At 46.2% G+C, this 25,898-nt stretch overlaps 1 protein-coding gene across 1 annotated transcript; it reads right to left on the bottom strand.

Moving 5' to 3' along the window:
* Window positions 1–2,333: 2,333 nt before the first annotated feature.
* On the bottom strand, window positions 2,334–11,491 carry LOC123070416 (anoctamin-like protein Os01g0706700). Its single transcript, XM_044493639.1, has 16 exons — window positions 10,938–11,491; window positions 10,719–10,788; window positions 10,516–10,631; window positions 9,645–9,771; window positions 9,472–9,572; window positions 9,262–9,353; window positions 9,059–9,163; window positions 8,690–8,959; window positions 4,168–4,300; window positions 3,984–4,097; window positions 3,809–3,879; window positions 3,582–3,712; window positions 3,368–3,450; window positions 3,165–3,272; window positions 2,925–3,083; window positions 2,334–2,803 (listed from the first exon to the last, which is right to left on the bottom strand). The coding sequence occupies exons 1-16, from the start codon at window positions 11,136–11,138 to the stop codon at window positions 2,693–2,695; spliced, it is 1,992 nt and encodes a 663-aa protein (XP_044349574.1). The 5' UTR covers window positions 11,139–11,491; the 3' UTR covers window positions 2,334–2,692.
* Between the last annotated feature and the right edge of the window lie 14,407 nt (window positions 11,492–25,898).

Raw genomic sequence — 25,898 nt, 5'->3', positions numbered from 1 at the left:
AGCCGTCGTCCAGCGGCGCGAGGTATGACCGCCTCTTGTCTGGCCTAGCAGCCGGCGCGCTCGCGGACATAGAGCCTGACAAGCTCAAGGGCGACATCCAGCGATGGGCCAAGGCGGTCGGGGCGCTGGTGCGCCAGCTGAGCTTCGGCGCCTGGCCTGAGAAGAGCGACGGCTCGTCGGAGCACCGGAACGCGGGCGGCGAAAGATGATTCGGCTTGGACTGGACAACTGATGGCACTTCACAGCCATCAATCCAGGAACGACACTGATATGACTGGTAACCATCTACAGGCGACGGCCAACAAGATGCTGCTGAAGATTTCATTAATTCATTCATTAATTCGTTGTATGTACTCCGATCTATGTCTCTCCCATTCTTAACAAATACAGTAGCATAAAATTTGGGCAGCAAATATGATACTCCTAGTGAGACTTTTGACCATATTGGGGACAGATCCAGGAGCAAAATGAATGGATGGGCAGAGCGGCTACTAGCTTGTGCTGGGAGGGAAACTCTTATTAAATCAGTGATCCAGGCCATTCCAACCTTCAGTATGAGTTGTTTTCGTCTAACGAAGAAGGTTTGCAAAGGCCTCACCACTAGTATGGCCAAATTCTGGTGGAGTGGATCTCTTGATCGACGATCTATGCATTGGCTATCGTGGGAGAAACTTGCATCACCGAAGTGTTAGGGAGGAATGAGTTTTCGCGATCTTGAGTTATTCAACCTGGCACTGCTTGGTAAGCATGGATGGAGATTTATTACTAATCCTAACTCTTTATGTGCCCAAGTGATGAAGGGGCGTTATTTTCCGGATTGTGATTTTATGGAGGCTTCAGTACCACACACATCGTCTGCTATTTGGCGAGCGATCATCGCCGGAAGGGAAGCTCTCCATGTTGGTCTCATTAAGAGGGTGGGGGACGGCAACACTATCTCGATTTGGGAAGATAAGTGGATCCCGGGCCTTTCATCTCTGTCCCCTACGGTGATGCCGGGAGGGACTCTTGCCACCGTCGGTGAGCTCATCGACCATGACAACGGGACGTGGCGGCGGGAATTGATCTACAATGTTTTCATTCGACCGGACGCCGACGCCATATTGAATATCCCCTTGCGCCACAATGGGGGTGATGATTTTCGAGCTTGGGTTTTTGAAAGAAGCGGCAACTACTCCGTAAAATCTGCGTACCGTGCTCTCGTGACTCGGAAAGAGCGGCTAGCTCAAGAGGAAGGGGCGGTTACAAACTCCTCACAGACCGATGAACGGATGTGGAAGTCGCTTTGGAAGCTTAGGGTTTTGCCGAAGGTACGTGTATTCTGGTGGCGGGTTATTCGTCGCATTCTTCCAGATGAGTGCACGCTTCGGTCGTCATATTAAACCTATAAGCAGATGCAATGTCTGCCATGCAATGGATGAGGATCTCATGCACGCCTTAGTGCATTGCTCTCATGCCAAACTTTTCTGGGAGCAGGCTCACGGTCTCTTTGGCGTTCGACGGCCGCGGCTGCACCCTGATACATGGTCTCGTGATATCATATGTGATGATCAATTCACGGACACTGAAAGGGCCCAAATGATCTCTGTTATGTGGGCAATCTGGCACTCGAGAAATCGAGTGACTCATGATGATGACCAGCTGGAGCCTTTCACTTCGGTGAGGCGGATTCGGGAGGACTTGGCATTGCTGGATATCCCGCATTCTCATGCTGCAGTGCTACCAGGTCATGGTTGGAGACCGCCGGACTCAGGGGTGGTTAAGATCAACACGGATGCAGCTTTGAGTATGGATTCCGACAAGGTGGGTGTGGGTGGTGTAGCACGTTCTAACACAACCTTGTTGGGTGCTTGGAGTAAACCTCATATTGGGGTCACGGATCCTTTTATCGGTGAGACGTTTGCGCTTCGAGATGGAGTTATTTTTGCAAATCTACGGGGCTTCTCACATGTGATAATGGAAACGGATTGCCTGGAGATTGTTAATCTCTGGAACACTCGCCACAACAGCCTCTTTGTGGTGGCACCTTTACTTGTCGAAATTGGAGAGCTAGCTGCTACTTTTTCTTCTTTTTTATTCAACATGTAATGCGAGCAGCCAATGTACCGGCCCACCTTTGTGCAAAACATGCATGTACACTGGTGGTCACCGAGAGTTGGACTGACTTGAGACCCACTTTCCTGCTCACCAGCTTTTTGGCTGATGATGCCAGGAGCTCGTTCGTTGAATAAAAGCTCTCAGGTTTAAACGCAAAAAAAATTATGATACTCCCTCCCTCTGTCCCAAAAATAAATGTCGCTGATTTAGTACAAAACAGAGGGAGTAGTACCTACTTGTGAATAACAATAAACAGCAGCAAGCACGTTTTTTTTTCCTCGGCAAATTGACGGGCTAACTTTGTACTGTTGTGAACCATGGTCCTCAAAATAATACTCACACCACAGATGTATCTCGCTTGCAAGGAAACCATCCGTAACAGCCTCACAATGATGGGCAACATGCCCCCACCCAATCTCCTATAAATTATGTAGCAATATATACATTTACCAATGGGAACAGTTAGCAACACCAGGAGGTCAGTAATTAGAGCACTAAAATTTCTACACTACCTACACGAGATTGACAAATCTCTGCTCTATCCTAGTTTACAAAACTAGCTTTGCCTTCTAAATACTGAAGGTGGTAATGCTCCTCACTCCCATTTCCTATCAAGTTTTGAAATGCTCCTCAATAGTTGTTGAGAGCAGACAGTCTGTGCCTGAGCTACATACTTTACCCGATTTGCTCTCACCCATGCAGGCTCCTAATTGAACAAAAAGAGGAAAAGCCCACATTTAGTTTCTAAGACAAATTTGTGCCGCAAACAAAGGCATTGACACAAATACCACTACATATGCACAAAGCGTAACGGTGAAGAAAATCACCTCAGGGACAAAGTGCGAGAAGCCAAACTTGACTAAGAGGAGAGCATGCTCCATTATAAGGATTGCCGCGAGTCCTGGCTCAATCCGCCATTTACCCTCCTCGTCGTATAGACAAACAAGAAGCAAGCAGTTGGTGCAGATTGCCATTACGATCAGGAACTGAAAAGAGTAATATTACAATGAACATCCAGATAGTGCATGTGCCGATAGCAGTAGTGCAAAACAGTAGTGTTAATGAACCTGGAATATGTTCAACCACGCTCCAATTGTAGCTGCAGCACGGGGAACAGGTCTTTTCAACATGACTAACAACTTCAATGCATCCGCTCTTATTTCAGTTGCATTGTTCTGTCATGAAGATGGTTTTTTAAGAACTAAAACATGTGCAGCTAAGCATATCAAGCATGAGTACATGATTGTAAACTGTCGTCGTAACCACATACCAGAGCAGCAAAGCAGAATATCAATGGAAAGGCGCAAGCAAACATCATGATCATCCCAAACTGAAGAGCTAGCTCAAGAAAATCTGCAATGGATTCAACAACGGAAGCACAAATGCCATTGTCAGATCAGCAAAAGTGGCACAGACTACATATAAACCAAATACTATGCAAACTACTATAGCAACTGAGCACAGCAACTACTTATCATTATTACCATCAAACAGACCATCCTCGAGCTCTTCTCCAATGCTTGCAGTATAAGAGGGTTTTAAATATTCTTTCTCCACTCTTGTTGATAATCGAACTGACTTCCCTGATGGTGATTCTCTCTCTTGTCTTTTCTTGCTACAAAATGAGAGGGGTTTCTTACATTCTTCTATTGGCCTGGAAATAAGAATAGCAGGAGTGCAGGGCAAAGAATATACAGGCAACAAAACTTACTGAACAGCACTGTACTTCTTGTAGCTGTATTTGAGATAAGGAATAGAATTCTCAATCAGATTTTCCAACACCTAGAAATTTAAATATATCATCATAGTGTACGGCCTCATCATACCCGATAATGAAACCTACATTTAGGAACAGAGGGTGTACTTGCATTGCAGAGTGCAAATACCTGAGACACGACTAGACGTTGAATAAGGACTTTCCGGAGTGTCAAAATGTCACGATAAAGGGAAGCATGGTAAAACAACCCAATATATGATTGCATGAAGTATAGACCGAAAACCTGCACATGCACAAGTAGTAAGAAGCTTAACTTAAAGCATGAACCAGCTTTGTTGTGTCATAGTGTTTACCTTATAAATCAAACTATCAGCACTAGACTGTTCTCCTTGGTTGTTTTCATACTTTATTAGAATGACAGACACCTTCCCACCAATCCTTGTATAATACTGAATTGCAACAAGATATAGTGCAGTCAAGACATACCTAAAAATGGAAAAAAATATAGCAGATCAAATTGGCATAGTCAATAGATAATTGTGCAGTTTACAATCACAGTCAAGACATGAGAAAAACTAGCTAGCAAGTCACTAGCACAGTGTGATGGTTGTTGAGAGATAATTGTGCGTGTCCCAAGTGTACACGTACATGTATTTGTAATTTAGGGTCATAACAGTGGACGGAACTACCCACGTACGTGCTATATATGGGCACCCCATGATGTGAACACAATTGTCCTGCATCAAATCCTATTCCACATGGTATCAGCCTACCTCTCGATCTCTCCCTAAGCCGCCGCCACTCCCTTCACCTCCACCCGCTGCCGCTACCCTCTCCCCACCCCCTACCCAACGCCGCCGCTGCCGCCTCCACCTTCCAACCCTACCACCGCCGCTGCCGCCTCCACCTTCCAAGCCTACCACCGCCGCTGCCGCCTCCGCCTTCCAACCCTACCGCCGCCGCTGCCTCCCTCCGCACCCGCCCTAACCCTAGTTCCAACCTTCACGCTTCTCACTCCTCCGACTTTTGAGAAGGCCGTCGCCTACCTACGCCTCGAGGAGCGCCGGCAGTTCGCGCGGCGGCCTGTCGTCATCAACTACTCCACCATCGCGCCCGCTGCACCCGACGCCACCCCTTGCAGCAGCCGCCCCACGGCCTCAGAATCGCGCGCCTGCGGAGATGGGGGGGGGGGGAGGGGGGGTGTGGGGGGGTGACCAGACGTGCACCAACACGACCGCGCCACCCTGCTAGGTGCCCCAGTCACAGCATATACCGCGGTGGAGCAGCGGGACAACCCTTGGACAGGGGTTGTCCATGCCCACTCCATGCCCGTGCCGACTCCCGGTCTTCTAGGCCCCCATCCGGCGGGGCCTCGGGTGTTTTCTGCTGTGTCTCAGTGGCACGGCGTCTCTCCGGGGTTCGGTGGCTACCCTGCTCCACCGCTACAGTTGTCGTCCCAGTCACCATGGGACCCGATGCTCCTCACTGCCTTGCAAACAGCTCCTACTCCGACCAACTATGACGGTGGTGGTGATTAGTTCATGGACACCGGAGCTACCTCTCACATGGCGTCTAACCACGGTAATCTCATCATTTTCAGACCCGCCGCCACCTCCGCCCGTATCATTGTCGGGGTCTTCTCTTCCTATTACACATATTGGTTGTACTTCTTTTCCATCGTCACCCACTTCATTGTCTCTTAACAACATTGTCATTTCTCCACATCTTATTACAAACCTTGTGGCTGTTTGTACTTTAACTCGTGATAACCCTGTCACTGTTGAATTTGACAAATTCGGTTTTCCTGTTAAGGATGCCCGAACCGGATGGTTCTACACCAATGTGACAACCCCGGTGATCTCTACCCCGCCCAGTTGTCGTCCTCGTCATCTACCACCGCTCCAGTCGCCCTCTCCGTCAGCATTGATCTTTGGCATGCCCGTCTTGGTCACCCCAGCTCTGCTGCACATCCTTAAGGGATTTTCCTTTTCATGTAATAAAACCGATGCTCACACGTGTCATGCTTGTCGTGTGGGTAAACATGTTCGGCTTCCATTTAGCTCGTCATCCACCATAGCTTTGTTTCCTTTCCAGTTAATTCATAGTTATGTTTGGACCTCTCCTATCTCAAGTAATACTGGCTACCTATACTATCTTGTGATTTGGATGATTTTTCTCACTATGTGTGGACATTTCCTTTACGCCATAAGTCTGATGTTGCACACACCCTCGTTGCGTTCTACTCCTTGTGTCCACCCAGTTTGGTCGCTCCATCCATGCTCTCCAAACTGACAACGGAAAGGAATTCGACAACCTCGCCATTCGCACGCTTCTTCAGTTCAACACCTTCATATGATGAGTTACAGGTCTTCAGATGCCTTTGCTATCCTAGTATTGCTTCTACTAAACATCATAAGCTGGCTCCCTGGTCTCTCGCCTGCATAATCCTTGGTTATCTGGCTAACACAAAGGGATATTACTGCTACGATCCGGTCTCGCGTCGTGTGATCACCTCACAACATGTTTACTTTGATGAAAGGTAATTTCTGTTTCAGCAGGTTTCCTCATTAGATGTGGACACATCACCGGCGGGCCCTCGCCGGTTCTCTGCCCGACCAGCTCCGGCTACTGGCTCGCCGGTGCTCGCCCCGCCCCGTGGCCACGTGGTGTCCAAGTCTGCTACGGCAGCCTCAACCACGGCTGTGCCTTCTCAAGCTGCCAATGCAGTGCCCAAACTGGCTACCATGGCCGCAGGCTCGGCCGCGTCCGGTACGGTTGACTCGGCTGGCTCTTCGGCGCCTTCATCGACGGATGCTACACCGCCACCTCCGGCTCCTATGATAACTCATGCTCGTGCGGGCATCACTAGGCCGAGCCAGCGTTATCCCGACGATGAGTATGTCTGCACTGCATCGACTTCCGCACTGTCGCCGCTTCCTACCTCAGCACGTGTCGCTCTCCTCAATCCTCAGTGGCTTGCGGCTATGCGGGAGGAGTTCGACGCCTCATTGTGGAACCAGACGTGGTAGCTTGTCCCTCACCCCCCACATGCCAATGTCATTAGCGGCAAGTGGGTGTTTCGTCATAAGCTCCGTCCCGATGGCACACTCGAGCGTTATAAGGCTCGTTGGGTGGTGCGAGGCTTCAGACAGCGTGTGGGCGTTGACTTCACCGACACCTTCGCTCCGGTTGTAAAACCGGGAACGATCTGCACCGTCCTCCAGCTCGAGGTGTCTCGAGCATGGCCAAGTTCACCAGATGGACGTTTCTAACGACTTTCTTCATGGACATCTTGATGAACATGTGTACTGCCAACAGCCCACCGGCTTTGTCAACGACGCGCATCCCGACCACATTTGCTTGTTCTCGTGCTCCTTGTATGGGCTCAAGCAGGCGTCGCGTGCCTTGTACCAGCGCATCGCGGCCTTTCTCATCAGCTCGGGTTTCGCTCCACTCGCTTGGATGCCTCATTGTTCGTATACAACCAGGCGCTGCAACCACCTACCTGCTCCTCTATGTCGATGACATCATCCTAACAGCCTACACCACCGATCTTCTTCGCCAGCTCACTGAACGTCTTCGCGTCGAGTTTGCCATCAGGGACTTGGGGCCACTCCACTACTTCCTTGGCATCGAGGTGGTACGTCGTCCGGACGGCTTCTTCCCAAGGTTTACAAGTCGACGAGTCGTTCCGAGGTTGAGACTCATAGACTAAGCGTGATTAACCGACACTAGTCGACACTGAAGTTGCGAGTCATAGACTAGTCGACACTAAAGAGTAGTCGGCCTTGGAGTTAATACTCATAGACTAGTCTATAGACTAGACTTGACTAGTCCTAGGACTCATAATCCATGCTTCTTCCTCCATCGGCGGAGGTACGCTCATGAGTTACTTGACCGTGCTGGCATGCTTAATTGCAAGCGCACGGCCACACCGGTGGATACAAAGGCCAAGCTCTCCACCACTAACGGATCTCTAGCCCCAGATGCCTCCTACTACAGGTCCATTGTTGGTGCCTTGCAGTACTTGACGCTCACTCGTCCCGAGTTGCAGTGCACCGTTCAGCAGGTGTGCCTTCATATGCACGCTCCTCGCGATGCTCATTGGTCCTTGGTGAGGCGGATTCTCCGGTACATCCGTGGTCACATGGATCTTGGCATCACCTTGTGGGAGTCGCCCTCCATCAACATCGTTGCTTACTAGGATGCTGATTGGGTTGGCTATCCAGACACTCGCCGCTCTACGTCCGGATACTGTGTGTTTCCTGGACCTTCACATCGTGGTCGTCCAAGCGACGGCCCACGGTTTCACGATCCAGTGTTGAGGTAGAGTATCGTGGCGTGGCAAACGCCGTTGTTTAGTGTACGTGGCTTCGACAACTTCTCCATGAGCTTTGTCATCCCATCCACAAAGCCATTGTCTATTGCGATAACGTCTCCGCCGTCTACCTCTTCGCCAATCCGGTCCATCATCGTCGAACCAAGAACATCAAGCTGGATATTCATTTTGTTCGCGAACACGTGGCTCTTGGGAAGGTTCGAGTTCTTCACGTTCCCACGACCCAACAATTCACGGATAAAATGACGAAAGGCTTGCCAACATCTACCTTTGAGGAGTTCCAGTCATGGCCAAACATGACGCTTCGACTGCGCGAGGGGGGTGTTGAGAGATAATTGTGTGTGTCCCAAGTGTACACGTACGTGTATTAGGTGTAGTTGTCCCGCTTCTTTCCCAAGTCTATAATAGTAGTGGACGGAACTACCCCTGTACATGCTACATATGGGCACCCCATGATGTGAATACAATTGTCTTGCATCAAATCCTATTCTACAATGATAAACTAACTACTACATAGATCATGGTGACATTCTTACCTCAGCGCCTCAGTTTCAGTTTTGTCATACAAATGAGCATAGGCCAACTCAAATGGCAGCTGAAGACAAATAATACCCAGAACAATAATCGCATTGTTCCTAATTCTTAGAAGGACACCAGACCACTCATTTCTTTGCAATCTCCTTTTCTCAGCAGGTGCATCATCAAAATTCTTTTCCTCCACACGCTCAATAGGAAGATAATGTCTTATTGGTTCCAGTTCGTTGGCCGAAGCTTTGTATTCAGCAAATGAATAATTAATGCCCCATCTGCTTTCAGGCAACATATGGAAGAAAGAAAATTTGTGGTCAGGAATTTAATCAACAAGAGCTTGAATAACAACTGCATATCCTGGAATTGGATGGTACCTAGCAAGAAGTGCTGAATTCTTCCTTTTCCAAAATTGCAAAAAGAAGACAGCCCAAGAAATCACGAAGATAAAGAAAGCAGGAAGAACCAGCCACTGGAATGACCTGAGTTCAAAGAGCAGAGGGGAATACTTACTACTTAGCTGACTGTATTAGTTATATTTGTACCATGTTTTAAAAAAGAGCCATGGTAAAATGCATACCCAAAATCTATAAGCTGAGTGGCCAATCCAGATACGGCTGGAAAGAATAGCCAACGCGTATACATTCCTAGGAAAGCAAAGTACGTTGCAATCTGCAGTTAAAAAATGGGGGGTTTATGGTCTCAAAAGGAATTCATTTATTGATTTGCTTTTGATAAATGGTCCAGAAACAAGATACAGTAGCTCCAACGTGCTGTCATGTTGTTCTACCTTGGTTCCAAAATAGGAGTAAACTTCATCAATAGGTTGCCATGTGAAGTCATGCCAGTTAAGTGCCCAATTTCTCAGGAGCTGTTTCCTTTTAACTTCCTCTACAAGCAAGTAGTGTTAGCTAATGCTACGAATTTTACAAATAGTTGTATTATCTTAGGTTAATTATGTACCATGCAAAGGGAAGACTAGCTTTACAACTCCTTCATCTTCAAGCCTACGCAATAGTGACTCGTTTTGTTTCCAATAGAACTCTTTATCGTCAAATTTGAGAGATATTTCAGAGTTGGTCTTGTTCACCTGCATGGTTCAATAACAACGTGCTATCACACAAGGAAATCTGAGATTCCGTATCACAAAAACCAAAATGCTATTCAGATTGGGTATATGCTTTACTATTCACACATCATATTAAACAAATGAAAATTTAAGTAGAAAATCCCACTTCGTATAGCTCATATATCAAATGTGCATATATTGTTGCCCTGTTGAGGTCCTCTGGTAATCTATGCATTGGTTACTGTATCATTTAGAAGAGACAAATATCAAATGCAGAAACCAGACAATAGAAACAAATCATTTTGCTTCAAATCAGGGCACACAATGCTATAGACAAGAAAATTTCATTATTAAGAAAATAAATGTTTCCTATCCAAAGAATCAGGACACGAAAATAAAAGTATACTAGAATGCATCCATATGTAAGATGTAGATATAATTTAAAATAAATATGGTTCCCCATACTTAAAGTGTACTCCCTCCGTTCTTTTTAACTCTGCATATTAGGGCAAATGTTTGGAAGTTTGACCAAGTTTTAATAGAAAAAAACATCAAACATTCAGAAAACCAAATCAATATCATTATATCCATCATGGAATACATTTTCATATTGTAGATGTTGATAATTATATATATATTTGGTTAAATTATACTAAGTTTGACTTAAGAGAAACCTCATATGTGGAGTAAAAAGACACGGAGGGAGTATAACTACAATTTGGCATAACTAGGACAGACAGCAGCTATACAAGAGGTCATACTCACAATGCCATATATCAAGTAGCGGAAACAGATAAACCGCTCTCGCCAGCTAAAGAGGGAACCATCAGGCTGCCTGACGAATGCTGTCACCTGTTCCCATTCAAACTGCAGCTCCATTCCTGAAGGAAGATTAACAATGAGCACACGAACACATTACTGACGGTCTGACGCCACATCTCAAATACTTAGTGCATTAGTTGAGTTACCGATGCAGGTAAGCTTCTTCATCTGCATCTCAGAAGCGGCTCTGCCCAGAATCCCCATGGGCGCAGACAGCTAAATTGGAACAGCAAAACCACATGCACTATAAATCAATTTGAGGAGCTCTTTAATCTCTGGGCTTTCTCTCGGAAACCGCCTCGTTAGTTGGAATTAGGGTACCATGGCAAAACAAATTGAAAAAGGAAAAAGACAGCCGCACTGACCTTGATGAACTCGGCGGGGACGCCGCGGACGCGCTCGACGAGCAGGCCGGCGCCCTCAAGCTCACGCACCAGGCTCGCCACGCAGTCCTCTCCCGACGCGGAGCGCGAGAGCTTGGGCACGACGATGCCGACCTCGAAGTCCGTGGCCTCCTCCACTCCCCCTCCATCCTCACCATACCCTCCCCCTCCCCCTCTCCGCATGTCCACCGATCAGGCGCGGGCGTGGTGGGGAATGGCGATGGGCACAAGGAGACGGATCCGCATACGGGAAGGGAAAAAAAGGCGAATGATGGCAGCGAAGAGAGGAATAAACAACCAATCGAAAGGGGGAAATGGCGTTGGGAACGGCGGAGAGAGAGAGAGAGGGGGCGGGGGCAACGGATTAGGAGGAGCGCCGGTTTCTTGCGCTTAATTCGATTTAGAACTTGATTAACAAGCGTTAGAAAAACTAAAAAAAATGAGAAATATATATGACTTGATTAGCAAGTTATTTAAAATTAATCAACGCGCCGGGGCCTGTGGGCGTTAATTAAGTGGCGATTTGGGGGGTGGGGTTTGAACGGACGGGAGAGAGAGAGAGAGCGCCATTGGAAGGCGTGCGTGCCACTGACTGGCAACAGCGCAGAGGAAGTGATTTTCGAAAGCTGTGGGTGTGTGGGGACGGTGAGTAGTAGGAACGCGCATGACAGGTGGGCCTTGGATGCCAACGGTCCACGTGACATGTGAGAGCACCGGGCGCGTGCAGGAGAGACCTTTTTTTCCCTGCGCGGAGGTTTCGACGGAACGGGAACTAGTTTAGCCGAGAGACGGTGCCGCTGAAAGTGGGCCTGCTGGCCGTTTCGGCATGTCCGCCTCCGCGGGGAGTGGCGGTGTCGACGTGTCGGCAGCAACTTTCGGTAGTCATGGTACTGCACTGCTATGCGAACGCTTTGCTTTCAGACGAATCGCTGTCTGTGTTGTCCGAACGGGCCTGGCGTGATGTCTCCACAGAGCTTGCTGGTTGCTGAACATATTTCGCACCGTTGGTCGATCGCTGACAACTTGCTTAGAGAAATCAGAAGCACTTCTGTTTCACCGGCTTGCTATAATCATCTTTATTTTTAATGTCTGAGTTGTTAGTATCGCCTATACCTGGCCATATCTCGGGCCGGGCCTAGCCAAGCACGACGCAAAAAGCCCAGGCCCGGGCCCGGACATCGGGCCTGTTTTCTGGGCTCAAGCCCAGCCCGAACACGTAAAAGCCCGTCGGGCTCCGGGCCGGCCCGGCCCGACCTTCAGAAAAACTCAAAAAACGACGGGCACGACCCGGCTTTTGGGCTCAAAATATAGGCCCGAGCACGGCCCGGGGACAGCGTCGGGCCGGGCTTCCCATGGCCAGGTATAGTCTCGCCTCACTCCCACCTCATCCCACCACTTCTATCTTACGCCCACCTTTCACATCCAGTCATAGTGGCCTACTTGGGCCGGCCCATTTAACACGTGCATTAGCTCAATCAGATCAACACCTTCCCAAAACAACGCCATATATTAACTGGTTCAAATCAAATCATTACTTACCAAAACATCAATAATCTCTCCCATGAAAAAATCATTTATCTCTACTTCTGAAGATGCAGTTGGGTAATCCATCGATCGATGGAAGGAATAGCCAGCCCCACCCTTCGCTGATTTGGTCAACACAAGCCCAACTCACACAGAAACAAATCAGCCCCAAAATCAGGAATATAAGTGAAGGAAATATGCCCTAGAGGCAATAATAAAGTTATTATTTATTTTCTTATTTCATGATAAATGTTTATTATTCATGCTAGAATTGTATTAACCGGAAACTTAGTACATGTGTGAATACATATACAAACAAAGTGTCACTAGTATGCTTCTACTTGACTAGCTCGTTGAATCAAAGATGGTTAAGTTTTCTAGCCATGGACATGAGTTGTCATTTGATTAACGGGATCACATCATTAGAGAATGATGTGATTGACTTGACCCATTCCGTTGGCTTAGCATTTGATCGTTTAGTACATTGATATTGCTTTCTTCATGACTTATACATGTTCCTATGACTATGAGATTATGCAACTCCCGAATACCGGAGGAACACTTTGTGTGCTACCAAACGTCACAACATAACTGGGTGATTATAAAGGTGCTTTACAGGTGTCTCCGAAGGTACTTGTTGAGTTGACGTATTTCGATATTAGGATTTGTCACTCCGATTGTCGGAGAGGTATCTCTGTGCCCTCTCGATAATGCACATCACTATAAGCCTTGCAAGCAATGTGACTAATGAGTTAGTTGCGGGATGATGCATTACGGAACAAGCAAAGAGACTTGCCGGTAACGATATTGAGATAGGTATTGAGATACCGACGATCGAATCTCGGGCAAGTAACATACCGATGACAAAGGGAACAACGTATGTTGTTATGCGGTTTGACCGATAAAGATCTTCGTAGAATATGTGGGAGTCAATATGAGCATCCAGGTTTCGCTATTGGTTATTGACCGGAGATGTGTCTCGGTCATGTCTACATAGTTCTCGAACCCGTACGGTCCGCATGCTTAACATTCAGTGACGATTTATATTATTAGTTATGTGTTTTGATGTACCGAAGGTAGTTCAGAGTCCCGGATGAGATCACGGACATGACGAGGAGTCTCGAAATGGTCTAAACATAAAGATCGATATATTGGACGACTATATTCAGACATCGGAAAGGTTCCGTGTGATTCGGGTATTTATTGAAGTACCGGAGAGTTACGGGAATTCGTCGGGGAGTATATGGGCCTTATTGGGCTTTAGGGGAAAAAGAGAGGGGAGGCTGCGCCCCCCCCCAAGGCCTAGTCCGAATTGGACTAAGGGAAGGGGCTGCGCCCCCTCCTTCCTTCTCTTCTCTTTCCCCTTTCCTTGACTCTTACTCCTACTACTTGGAAGTGGGGGAATCCTACTCCCGGTGGGAGTAGGACTCCTCCAGGGCGCGCCATAGGAGGGTCGGCCGTCCCCCTCCTCCACTCCTTTATATACGGGGGCAAGGGGGCACCCCATGACACACAAGTTGATCTGTTGATCTCTCCCAGCCGTGTGCGGTGCCCCCCTCCACCATATTCCACCTCGGTAATATCGTAGCGGTGCTTAGGTGAAGCCCTGCGTTGGTAGTATCATCGACACCGTCATCACGTCGTCGTGCTGACGAAACTCTCCCGCAAAGCTCTGCTGGATCGGAGTTCATGGGACGTCATTGAGCTGAACGTGTGCTGAGCTCGGAGGTGCCGTACGTTCGGTACTTGGATCGGTCGGATCGTGAAGACGTACGACTACATCAACCGCGTTGTGCTAACGCTTCCGCTTTCGGTCTACGTGGGTACGTGGACAACACTCTCCCATCTCGTTGCTATGCATCACCATGATCTTGTGTGTGTGTAGGAATTTTTTTGAAATTACTATGTTCCCCAACGGTGGCATCCGAGCCGGGTTTATGCGTAGATGTTATATGCACGAGTAGAACACAAGTGAGTTGTGGGCGATACAAGTCATATTGCTTACCAGCATGTCATACTTTGGTTCGGCAGTATTGTTGGATGAAGCGGCCCAGACCGACATTACGCGTACGCTTATGCGAGACTGGTTCTACCGACGTGCTTTGCACACAGGTGGCTGGCGGGTGTCAGTTTCTCCAACTTTAGCTGAACCGAGTGTGGCTACGCCCGATCCTTGCAAAGGTTAAAATAGCACTAACTTGACGAAATATCGTTGTGGTTTTGATGCGTAGGTAAGAACGGTTCTTGCTCAACCCGTAGCAACCACGTAAAACTTGCAACAACAAAGTACATGACGTCTATCTTGTTTTTGCAGGGCATGTTGTGATGTGATATGGTCAAGACATGATGCTAAATTTTATTGTATGAGATGATCATGTTTTCTAACAGAGTTATCGGCAACTGGCAGGAGCCATATGGTTGTCGCTTTATTGTATGCAATGCAATCACCCTGTAATTGCTTTACTTTGTCACTAAACGGTAGCGATAGTCGTAGAAGCAATAGTTGGCGAGACGACAATGATGCTATGATGGAGATCAAGGTGTCGCGCCGGTGATGATGGTGATCATGACGGTGCTTCGAAGATGGAGATCACAAGCACAAGATGATGATGGCCATATCATATCACTTATATTGATTGCATGTGATGTTTATCCTTTATGCATCTTATTTTGCTTTGATTGGCGGTAGCATTATAAGATGATCTCTCACTAAATTTCAAGGTAAAAGTGTTCTCCCTGAGTATGCACCGTTGCCAAAGTTCGTCGTGCCGAGACACCACGTGATGATCGGGTGTGATAAGCTCTACGTTCATCTACAACGGGTGCAAGCCAGTTTTGCACACGTAGAATACTCGAGTTACTTGACGAGCCTAGCATATGCAGATATGGCCTCGGAACACTGAGACCGAAAGGTCGAGCGTGAATCATATAGTAGATATGATCAACATAGTGATGTTCACCATTGAAAACTACTCCATTTCACGTGATGATCGGTTATGGTTTAGTTGATTTGGATCACGTGATCACTTAGATGATTGGAGAGATGTTTATCTAAGTGGGAGTTCTTAAGTAATATGATTAATTGAACTTTAACTTATCATGAACTTAGTCCTGATAGTATTTTGCAAATAAAGTTGTAGATCAATAGCTCGCGTTGTTGTTTCCCTATGTTTTTTATATGTGTTCCTAGAGAAAACTAAGTTGAAAGATGTTAGTAGCAAAGATGCGGACTAAGTCCGTGTTCTGAGGTTTATCCTCATTGCTGCACAGAAGAATTATGTCCTTGATGCACCGCTAGGTGACAGACCTATTGCAGGAGCAGATACAGACGTTATGAACGTTTGGCTAGCTCAATATGATGAATACTTGATAGTTTAGTGCACCATGCTTAACGGCTTAGAATCGGGATTCCAAAGACGTTTGGAACGTCATGGACCATATGAGATGTTCCAGGAGTTGAAGTTAATATTTCAAGCAAATACCTGAGTTGAGAGAAATGAAGTCTCCAACAAGTTCTATAGCTAAAAGATGGAGGATAATTTCTCAACTAGTGAGCATGTGCTCAGATTGTCTGGGTACTACAATCGCTTGAATCAAGTGGGAGTTAATCTTCCAGATAAGATAGTGATTGACAAAGTTCTCTAGTCACCATCACCAAGTTAATAGAACTTCATGATGAACTATAGTATGCAAGGGATGACGAAAACAATTCCCAAGCTCTTCGTGATATTGAAATCGACGAAGGTAGAAATCAAGAAAGAGCATCAAGTGTTGATGATTGACAAGACCACTAGTTTCAAGAAAAGAGCAAAGGGAAAGAAAGGGAACTTCAAGTAGAATGGCAAGCAAGTTGTCACTCCCGTGAAGAAGCCCAGAGCTGGACCAAAGCCTGAAACTGAGTGCTTCTACTGCAAAGGAAATGGTCACTGGAAGCGGAAATACCCTGAATATTTTGTGGATAAGTAGGATGGCAAAGTGGACAAGGGTATATTTGATATACATGTTATTGATGTGTACTTTACTAGTGTTTATAGTAGCCCCTGAGTATTTGATACTTGTTCGATTGCTAAAAATTAGTAACTCGAAACAGGAGTTACAGAATAAATAGAGACTAGTTGATGGTGAAGTGACGGTGTGTGTTGGAAGTGGTTCCAAGATTGATATAATCATCATCGCACACTCCCTATACTTTCGGGATTAGTGTTAAACCTAAATAAATATTATTTGACGTTTGCATTGAGCATGAATATGATTTGATCATGTTTATTGCAATACAGTTATTCATTTAAAGTCAGAGAATAATTGTTGTTCTGTTTACATGAATAAAACCTTTGATGGTCATACACCCAATGAAAATAGTTTGTTGGATATCGATCGTAGTGACACACATATTCATAATATTGATGCCAAACAATGCAAAGTTGATAATGATAGTGCAACTTATTTGTGGCACTACCGTTTGGGTCATATCGGTGTAAAGCGCATGAAGAAACTCCATAAAGATGGATTTTTGGAATCACTTGGTTATGAATCATTTGATACTTGCGAACCGTGCCTTTTGGGCAAGATGACTAAAACTTCGTTCTCCGAAACAATGGAACGAGCTACTGACTTGTTGGAAATAATACATACCGATGTATGCGGTCCAATGAGTTTTGATGCTCGTGGCGGGTATCGTTATTTTCTGACCTTCACAGATGATTTGAGCAGATATGAGTATATCTACTTAATGAAGCACAAGTCTGAAACATTTGAAAAGTTCAAAGAATTTTAGTGTGAAGTGGAGAATCATCGTAACAAGAAAATAAAGTTTCTACAATCTGATCGTAGAGGAGAATATTTGAGTTACGAGTTTGGCCTTCATGTAAAACAATGTGGAATGGTTTCACAACTCACACCACCCAGAACACCACAGCATAATGGTGTGTCCGATTGTCGTAATCGTACTTTACTAGATATGGTGCGATCTATGATGTATCTTACCGACTTACCACTATCGTTTTGGGGTTATGCATTAGAGACAGCTGCATTCACTTTAAATAGGGCACCATCAAAATCCGTTGAGATGATGCCTTATGAACTGTGGTTTGGCAAGAAACCAAAGTTGTCGTTTCTTAAAGTTTGGGGCTGCGATGCTTATGTGAAAAAGTATCAACCTGATAAGCTCGAACCCAAATCGGAGAAGTGCGTCTTCATAGAATACCCAAAGGAAATTGTTGGGTACACCTTCTATCACAGATCCGAAGATAAGACATTCATTGCTAAGAATGGATCCTTTCTATATAAGGAGTTTCTCTTGAAAGAAGTGAGTGGGAGGAAAGTAGAACTTGATGAGGTAACTGTACCTGCTCCCTTATTGGAAAGTAGTTCATCACAGAAACCGGTTCCTGTGACGACTACACCAATTAGTGAGGAAGCTAATGATATTGATTATGAAACTTCAGATCAAGTTACTACCGAACCTCGTAGGTCAACCAGAGTAAGATCCGCACCAGAGTGGTACGGTAATCCTATTCTGGAGGTCATGTTACTTGACCATGGCAAACCTACGAACTATGAGGAAGCGATGATGAGCCCAGATTCTGCAAAATGGCTTGAGGCCATGAAATCTAAGATGGGATCCATGTATTAGAACAAAGTGTGGACTTTGGTGGACTTGCCCGATGATCGGCAAGCCATAGAAAATAAATGGATCTTCAAGAAGAAGACAGACGCTGATAGTAGTGTTACTATCTACAAAGCTCGACTTGTCGCAATTTTTTTCCCGACAAGTTCAAGATGTTGAATACGATGAGATTTTCTCACTCGTATCGATGCTTAAGTCTATCCGAATCATGTTAGCAATTGCTACATTTTATGAAATCTGGCAAATGGACGTCAAAACTGCATTCCTTAATGGATTTATTAAAGAAGAGTTATATATGATGCAACCAGAAGGTTTTGTCAATCCTAAAGGTGCTAACAAAATGTGCAAGCTCCAGTGATCCATCTATGGACTGGTGCAAGCATCTCGGAGTTCGAATATACGCTTTGATGAGTTGATCAAAGCATATGGTTTTATACAGACTTTTGGAGAAGACCTGTATTTACAATAAAGTGAGTGGGAGCTCTGTAGCATTTCTAAAACTATATGTAGATGACATATTTTTGATTGGAAATGATATAGAAATTCTGGATAGCATAAAAAGGATACTTGAATAAGAGATTTTTCAAAGAAAGACCTCGGTGAAGCTGCTTACACATTGAGCATCAAGATCTATAGAGATAGATCAAGACGCTTGATAAGATTTTTCAATGAGTACATACCTTGATAAGATTTTGACGTAGTTCAAAATGGAACTGTCAAAGAAGGAGTTCTTGCCTGTGTTGCAAGGTGTGAAGTTGAGTAAGACTCAAAACCCGACGATGGCAGAAAATAGAAAGAGAATGAAAAGTCATTCCCTATGCCTCAGTCATAGGTTCTATATAGTATGCTATGCTATGTACCAGACCTATTACTCTGTATTTGGCAAGGGAGTATAGTTTTGATCTAGGAGTAGATCACTGGACAGCGGTCAGGAATATCCTTAGTGAGGACTAAGGAAATGTTTCTCGGTTATGGAGGTGATAAAAGAGTTCGTCGTAAAGATTTACATTAGTGCAAACTTTTACAACGATCCAGATGACTCTAAGTCTCAATCTGGATACATATTGAAAGTGGGAGCAATTAGCTAGAGCAGCTCCGTGCAGAGCATTGTAGACATAGAATATTTGCAAAATACATATGTCTCTGAATAAGATAGACCTGTTGACTAAACTCCTCTCACGAGCAAAACATGATCACACCTTAGTACTCTTTGGGTGCTAATCACATAGCAATGTGAACTAGATTATTGACTCTAGTAAACCCTTCAGGTGTTGGTCACATGACGATGTGAACTATGGGTGTTAATCACATACAGATGTGAATATTGGTGTTAAATCACATGGTGATGTGAACTAGATTATTGACTCTAGTGCAAGTGGGAGACTGAGGGAAATATGCCCTAGAGGCAATAATAAAGTTATTATTTATTTCCTTATTTCATGATAAATGTTTATTATTCATGCTAGAATTGTATTAACCGGAAACTTAGTACATGTGTGAATACATAGACAAACAAAGTGTCACTAGTATGCCTCTACTTGACTAGCTCGTTGAATCAAAGATGGTTAAGTTTCCTAGCCATGGACATGAGTTGTCATTTGATTAACGGGATCACATCATTAGAGAATGATGTGATTGACTTGACCCATTCCGTATCTTAGCACTTGATCATTTAGTACATTGATATTGCTTTCTTCATGACTTATACATGTTCCTATGACTATGAGATTATGCAACTCCCGAATACCGGAGGAACACTTTGTGTGCTACCAAACGTCACAATGTAACTGGGTGATTATAAAGGTGCTCTACAGGTGTCTCCGAAGGTACTTATTGAGTTGCTGTATTTCGATATTAGGATTTGTCACTCCGATTTTCGGAGAGGTATCTCTGGGCCCTCTCGCTAATGCACATCACTATAAGCCTTGCAAGCAATGTGACTAATGAGTTAGTTGCGGGATGATGCATTACAGAATGAGTAAAGAGACTTGCCGGTAACGAGATTGAGCTAGGTATTGAGATACCGACGATCGAATCTCGGGCAAGTAACATACCGATGACAAAGGGAACAACGTATGTTGTTATGCGGTTTGACCGATAAAGATCTTCATAGAATATGTGGGAGCCAATATGAGCATCCAGGTTCCGCTATTGGTTATTGACCGGAGATGTGTCTCGGTCATGTCTACATAGTTCTCGAACCGTAGGGTCCGCACGCTTAACGTTCGGTGACGATTTATATTATGAGTTATGTGTTTTGATGTACCGAAGGTAGTTCGGAGTCCCGGATGAGATCGGGGACATGACGAGGAGTCTCGAAATGGTCGAGACGTAATGATCGATATGTTGGATGACTATATTCAAAAATCGGAAAGGTTCCAAGTGATTTGGGTATTTGTCGGAGTACCGGAGAGTTATGGGAATTTGCCGGAGAGTATATGGGCCTTATTGGGCTTTAGGGGAAAGAGAGAGGGGAGGCTGCCCCCCCAAGGCCTAGTCCAAATTGGACTAAGGGGAGGGGTTGCGCCCCCTCCTTCCCTCTCTTCTCTTTTCCCTTCCTTGACTCCTACTCCTACTACTTGGAAGGGGGGGGGGGGAATCCTACTCCCGGTGGGAGTAGGACTCCTCCAGGGCGCGCCATAGGAGGGCCGGCCCTCCCTCCTCCTCCACTCCTTTATATACGGGGGCAAGGGGGCACCCCATGACACACAAGTTGATCTATTGATCTCTCCCAACCGTTTGCGGTGCCCCCTCCACCATATTCCACCTCGATAATATCGTAGCGGTGCTTAGCTAGGCGAAGCCCTGCGTCGGTAGCATCATTGACACCGTCATCACGCTGTCGTGCTGACGAAACTCTCCCGCAAAGCTCTGCTAGATCGGAGTTCGTGGGACGTCATCGAGATGAACGTGTGCTGAACTCAGAGGTGCCATATGTTTGGTACCTGGATCAGTCGGATCGTGAAGATGTACGACTACATCAACCGTGTTGTGCTAACGCTTCCGCTTTCGGTCTACGAGGGTACATGGAGAACACCCTCCCATCTTGTTGCTATGCATCACCATGATCTTGCGTGTGTGTAGGATTTTTTTTGAAATTACTATGTTCCCCAACAATAAGAGCTTGATCTCCCCTGATCTCGCGGTCCCCATCATTCGTCATATTCTCTTTCTCTCTCCCGAACAATCTCGGTGGCTGCTCGACCTCGACCTCTCCGGTGCATGCCCCCTCTCCGTCAACCTCCCCACGTGCCTTGCCTCCTATCCACTGCACGCCGCCGAGTGTGTCCCTCGGCCTAGCGGCAGTAGCAGGGGGAGAGGAGCAACATGGTGTTGATTGGGCGAAGAAGCGTTGGGGCGCAGCAGCAGATAGTTCAGGAGAGGGAGCGCGTTCCTTGGTGATCTGAGAAGGAAGGACCGCCGCGCTACACATGTCACGGTAGTGCAAACAGGCATAGATGACGAGGTTCTCAATGTAGGTTTCTATGTGCTTTGGATGTGGTTTGTTCCTTTTTTTCTCTATGTTCTTTCGGATCTGACCAGGCGCCGCCATAGTTCCCTCGGCCGTGATTGAACTGCACATCTTCCTCTCCATTGCCCCACACGGGAAAGGATGCACCTCTAGTTTTTGCTCCCAATAAATTGAAGGTGCTCAAAGTCCAAACAGAGGTATCATTTATTTCTCATTCTTTTGCTTGCAACTCAGTTTCAGGATTCTCGACCATAATTTTAGTATCATGCACTCTGTACGTTCTCACCAAATGCTCTATAAAACACTTCCGCTCATCAGGATGGTTATTACTTATTTACTGAAGTAGAGTGGTGAGTGCATGATTGGTGTTATGGTAATTGGCAGTTAAAAATTGAAATTTTGGGTGTGCTTTTTTACTAGCATCGTTACGTCGTTTATGTACAGGTTGCTGATGTGCAACATATATAGGTAATTTTTATTAACAATGGTAACCCTAAGCAAGGAGAATAATGTTGTTTTGATCAAAAATTTGTGATATTTTTTGCACTGATATAATGAGAAAGAGGAGAACGTATATTGGGTCTTGTCATGTTAAGAGACACTTTTGTATTATGCATATATTTCTTATTATTTGTTTTCAATCTTGTTCAAGTTGATAAAATATTTAGACGTTGTCCCCTACCTGAGTTTCTGAATGAATATGTTGAAGTTTTGTTTTGCTGATCTGATAATATTCTAGCTTAGCATTGAAAATTGACATCATTCATATAGGCATCTTCATAGTTGTCACACCCTAGCTAGTTCATGCATTAGAGTGTTGCATCATGTCTATTTCTTTCTACAGAAACTTAAAATGGGGATGACAGAACCCCCAGCCCCCTCTGAAACCAACTAGGGTTTACTAAAAATATTTTCAATGAACCTGAAATGCCCTTCTAAAATGTCCATCATTTTTGTTCTGGTTCAGAACCTTTGCCAAAAGTGGTGCACAATTTTCTAGGTCATCCTAAGGTCTTTGAATTAAATCATAACTATTTGAGTTTGGGCATTTAAATTATATAAAATATTTTAAATGTTCAAATAATCCTAAACTAAAATGTTCCATGTTGTTTATATTCTAAACAGTGGGCATGAGCAGTTTGGGGATTTTTGGAGTTGTTTAGGTATTTTTAGTAAGTCCACAGAGTTACAGAATAAAGAGAAAAGAGAAATAAAAAGAGAGAGAGAGGGAACTAACCTGCTAGCCCGCTAGCCAGCCCACCTAGCCGGCCCAGCCCAGCAGCCGCTCCAGCGAGCTGCTTGCCTTCGCCAGGCACGTAGGCAGGTGTTCGACGGTGGCACCAGCGCGCGCCATGCAGCTGCCCGTCGCCCTGCTTCCTCCCCTCGCCTCTCTGCTGGCCGGTACGACCTCCATGTCGCGCTACGAACCCCGTGGACACATCCATTCTCCCCCTGCCTCTCTCCCTCGCTCTCCCGCTCCATGGCCGACGCCACCGCAGCCGCACCGTCGCCGTAGTTGCGCTCTCCGTCGTCCCTGCGCCGTGCCGACGTGTCCAAGAGCTCCGCCGCCCTCCTCTTCTTTGAGCTAGCCGAGCCCCGAGCGCTCGCTTGCCCCGAGGCCTCTGCACCGACCTCACCCGACTCCGCCATCACCGGAGATCCCCTTCGCCGTCACCACCGCACCGGCTCGTCCCCGACCGCGTCGTCTGCTTCCTCGAGACCGCCGTGAGCCTGGATACCTCCTCCCCCTTTCCTTTCTCGCTCTCGTGCATCACAGCGAGCACACGAAGCTTCACCGCATGCGTCGCCGCCGAGCTCGTTGCCGACGTGTCTCCGGCCACCCACTGGCCACACCACCCTGTCCAACACACTCACGGCATCCCCAGGAGCCCAACGCACCTCACCACGAGCCCCGTCGTGTCCCGTAGCCTCGGGTTCATCCTCACCCGAACTCCGGCGACCGCCAAAGTCGTCGCCAGCGACGTTTCCGGCTACCCCGAGCTCAACCACCACCACCAAGAGCTGCGGCTTGCTCCCAGCTACGCGTAGATGCCCTCCGCCGCTCATTTGGTCGCCGGAACACACAAATGCACTCTCGCCGCCGCGTTCGGCCTCGCCGGCGGCTAAACGCCGGTGAGTTGACCCGCTGACCCTCGTTTGACCATGGGTGGGCCCAGTTTGACCCCCCTGGGTCAATGACAGGTGGGGCCCAACCCTGTTAACAAATTAGGATTAGTATTAACTAATAATTAGTTAAACTAATTAACTGACACACGAGACCCACTAGTCAGGTTTGACCTGGACTATTCCGTTGACCACTGACGTCATCCTGACGTAATGCTGACGTAATAATTTATTTACTGGAATTATTTTTATATAAGAAATTCCAGGAAATACCACAAACTTCAAAAAAATCATAGAAATTAATCTGTAGCTCCAAATGCAAAGTGTTATATATGAAAAATGATCAGAAAAATCTAATCTATCCATCTGTACTGGTTTCATGCATGTTTAAACAATTTAACCTGCTGTTTAGTACAGAACAAGATAAAGCACTTATAAGGGCCATTTATGAGTTTGAAACTTGAATCTTTGATTCAAAATGGTTCAAACCCATCTGGTCTTAGTTGCATTAGCCCAATACACTCATTTTGCCATGTCTCATGCATGCATCATATTGTTGCATATTGTTTGGTGATGTTGTGTATCGGTGCTCTTTGCGGCAGGATCTGCCCCCGAGGAGTACCACGATTACCCTAACGAAGAACAATATCAGTGCATCGACCCATCAGGCAAGCAACCAACCATTTGATCATATCGATACAATCCCATGTTCTCGCTTCTGCTCTCTTTTACTGCATTAAGACAACGCGTTTCAAACTGCTGTGTGCTACGGTAGTTTAACCCATTTCCTCTGCATGACCTATCATTGCCACAGTAACTAGATGAAACCCACTAGCATGTGTAGGAGTTGATTGAGCCGTATGTATGTGTTGTTCCTACCTTGCTATGCTTGCTATGCTTAGAGTCGTGTCAGGTCTGGTTCATCTGGGTGATGGGCTAGAGTGAAATGATTATGCCGGTAATGAGAGTGATGTGTTGAACATGATTTGGTAAAGGTATCGATGAGAGGCCATGTAGGAGTACATGGTGGGTTGTTTCATTGAAGCTGACCTTAAGCACTGAGATCTGTATGTGTGATTTAAGATTCAGCTACTACCATGCATTGGGCCCTGAAATATGACCCCGCTCGACTTCTTATCCACCCTAGTCCTCTGTCCAGGAGTTGCAAGTAGTTTCTGGTGTTTGTAGCTTACTGGAGGCCGTGGACAGCGCTGACCCGCGGGGTGGGCTGTGATGCGGTAGGTACGTGGCCGGGTACACCGGGCACCCGTTAGGTGTCTCGGAACCCTGTACACATCGTTCGGGGCCGTATGTGGAAACCTCGGCCGGACTCCCTGTGGATGGAACCTGAATAGGCGATAAACCTGGACTAGAGACTTAGGTGTTTAGGTAGGTCGTGGTCTACACCCACGTCGGCTTTCGCTTGAAGTCTGCCGAGCACATGTCGTGTGCAGACGCTAAGTGGTGGAAACATGTATGAAGAAGTACACCCCTGCAGGGTTATCATTATCTATTCGAATAGCCGTGTCCGCGGTAAAGGACTACTTGGTTGCCTATACAGTTCATAGACAAGTAAATGGATACTACTAAAAATCTCAAGATAAGCGTGAGTGCCGAGGATGGCTCTTCCGTAGGAAGACTGAGGTGGATCCTCGGTGGTGTATTGAAGTGGTGAGTTGTGGACTCGAGTGCGCAAAACCATTTCAAGTCGGTGTCTCGTAGGATAGCTTAGCCAAGAGTCAAAGCTGGCTTGCTGCAATAACCCCACCAACCCTTCTTGATAATGTGCATGTATGTAGGATCTGATGTAAGTCTTGCTGAGTACCTTTGTACTCATGTTGCTTTAATTAACATTTTACAGAAGACACTGCAACCCCTTCTGACGGGTTCTTCGTAGACGTTGACATCGATGAGTAGACTGAGGCCCAGGTGGTGATCCTGAGCTTATGAAGGACCATGTAGTATAGCCAGGCTTCTCCAAGCCTCTTTTATTTTACTAGATGTCTGTACTCAGACAAGTTACTTCCGCTGTTGGCCTGTATGCTTGTATGACTTGAATGTGGGTCGTGTGACCCGTACTTGTGTGTATGCTATGTATGTCTCTCTGAGCCTTTAAATAAAAGTACTTGTGTTGTAGAGTCATGTTGTGACGCCTTGTTGTATTTGCACATATCGAGCATATTGTGTGTATGATTGA

This window comes from Triticum aestivum, chromosome 3B (genome assembly GCF_018294505.1).
Source record: "Triticum aestivum cultivar Chinese Spring chromosome 3B, IWGSC CS RefSeq v2.1, whole genome shotgun sequence".
NCBI classification, from domain to species: Eukaryota; Viridiplantae; Streptophyta; class Magnoliopsida; order Poales; family Poaceae; genus Triticum; species Triticum aestivum.
This window is presented reverse-complemented; position numbering and strand designations above follow the sequence as displayed.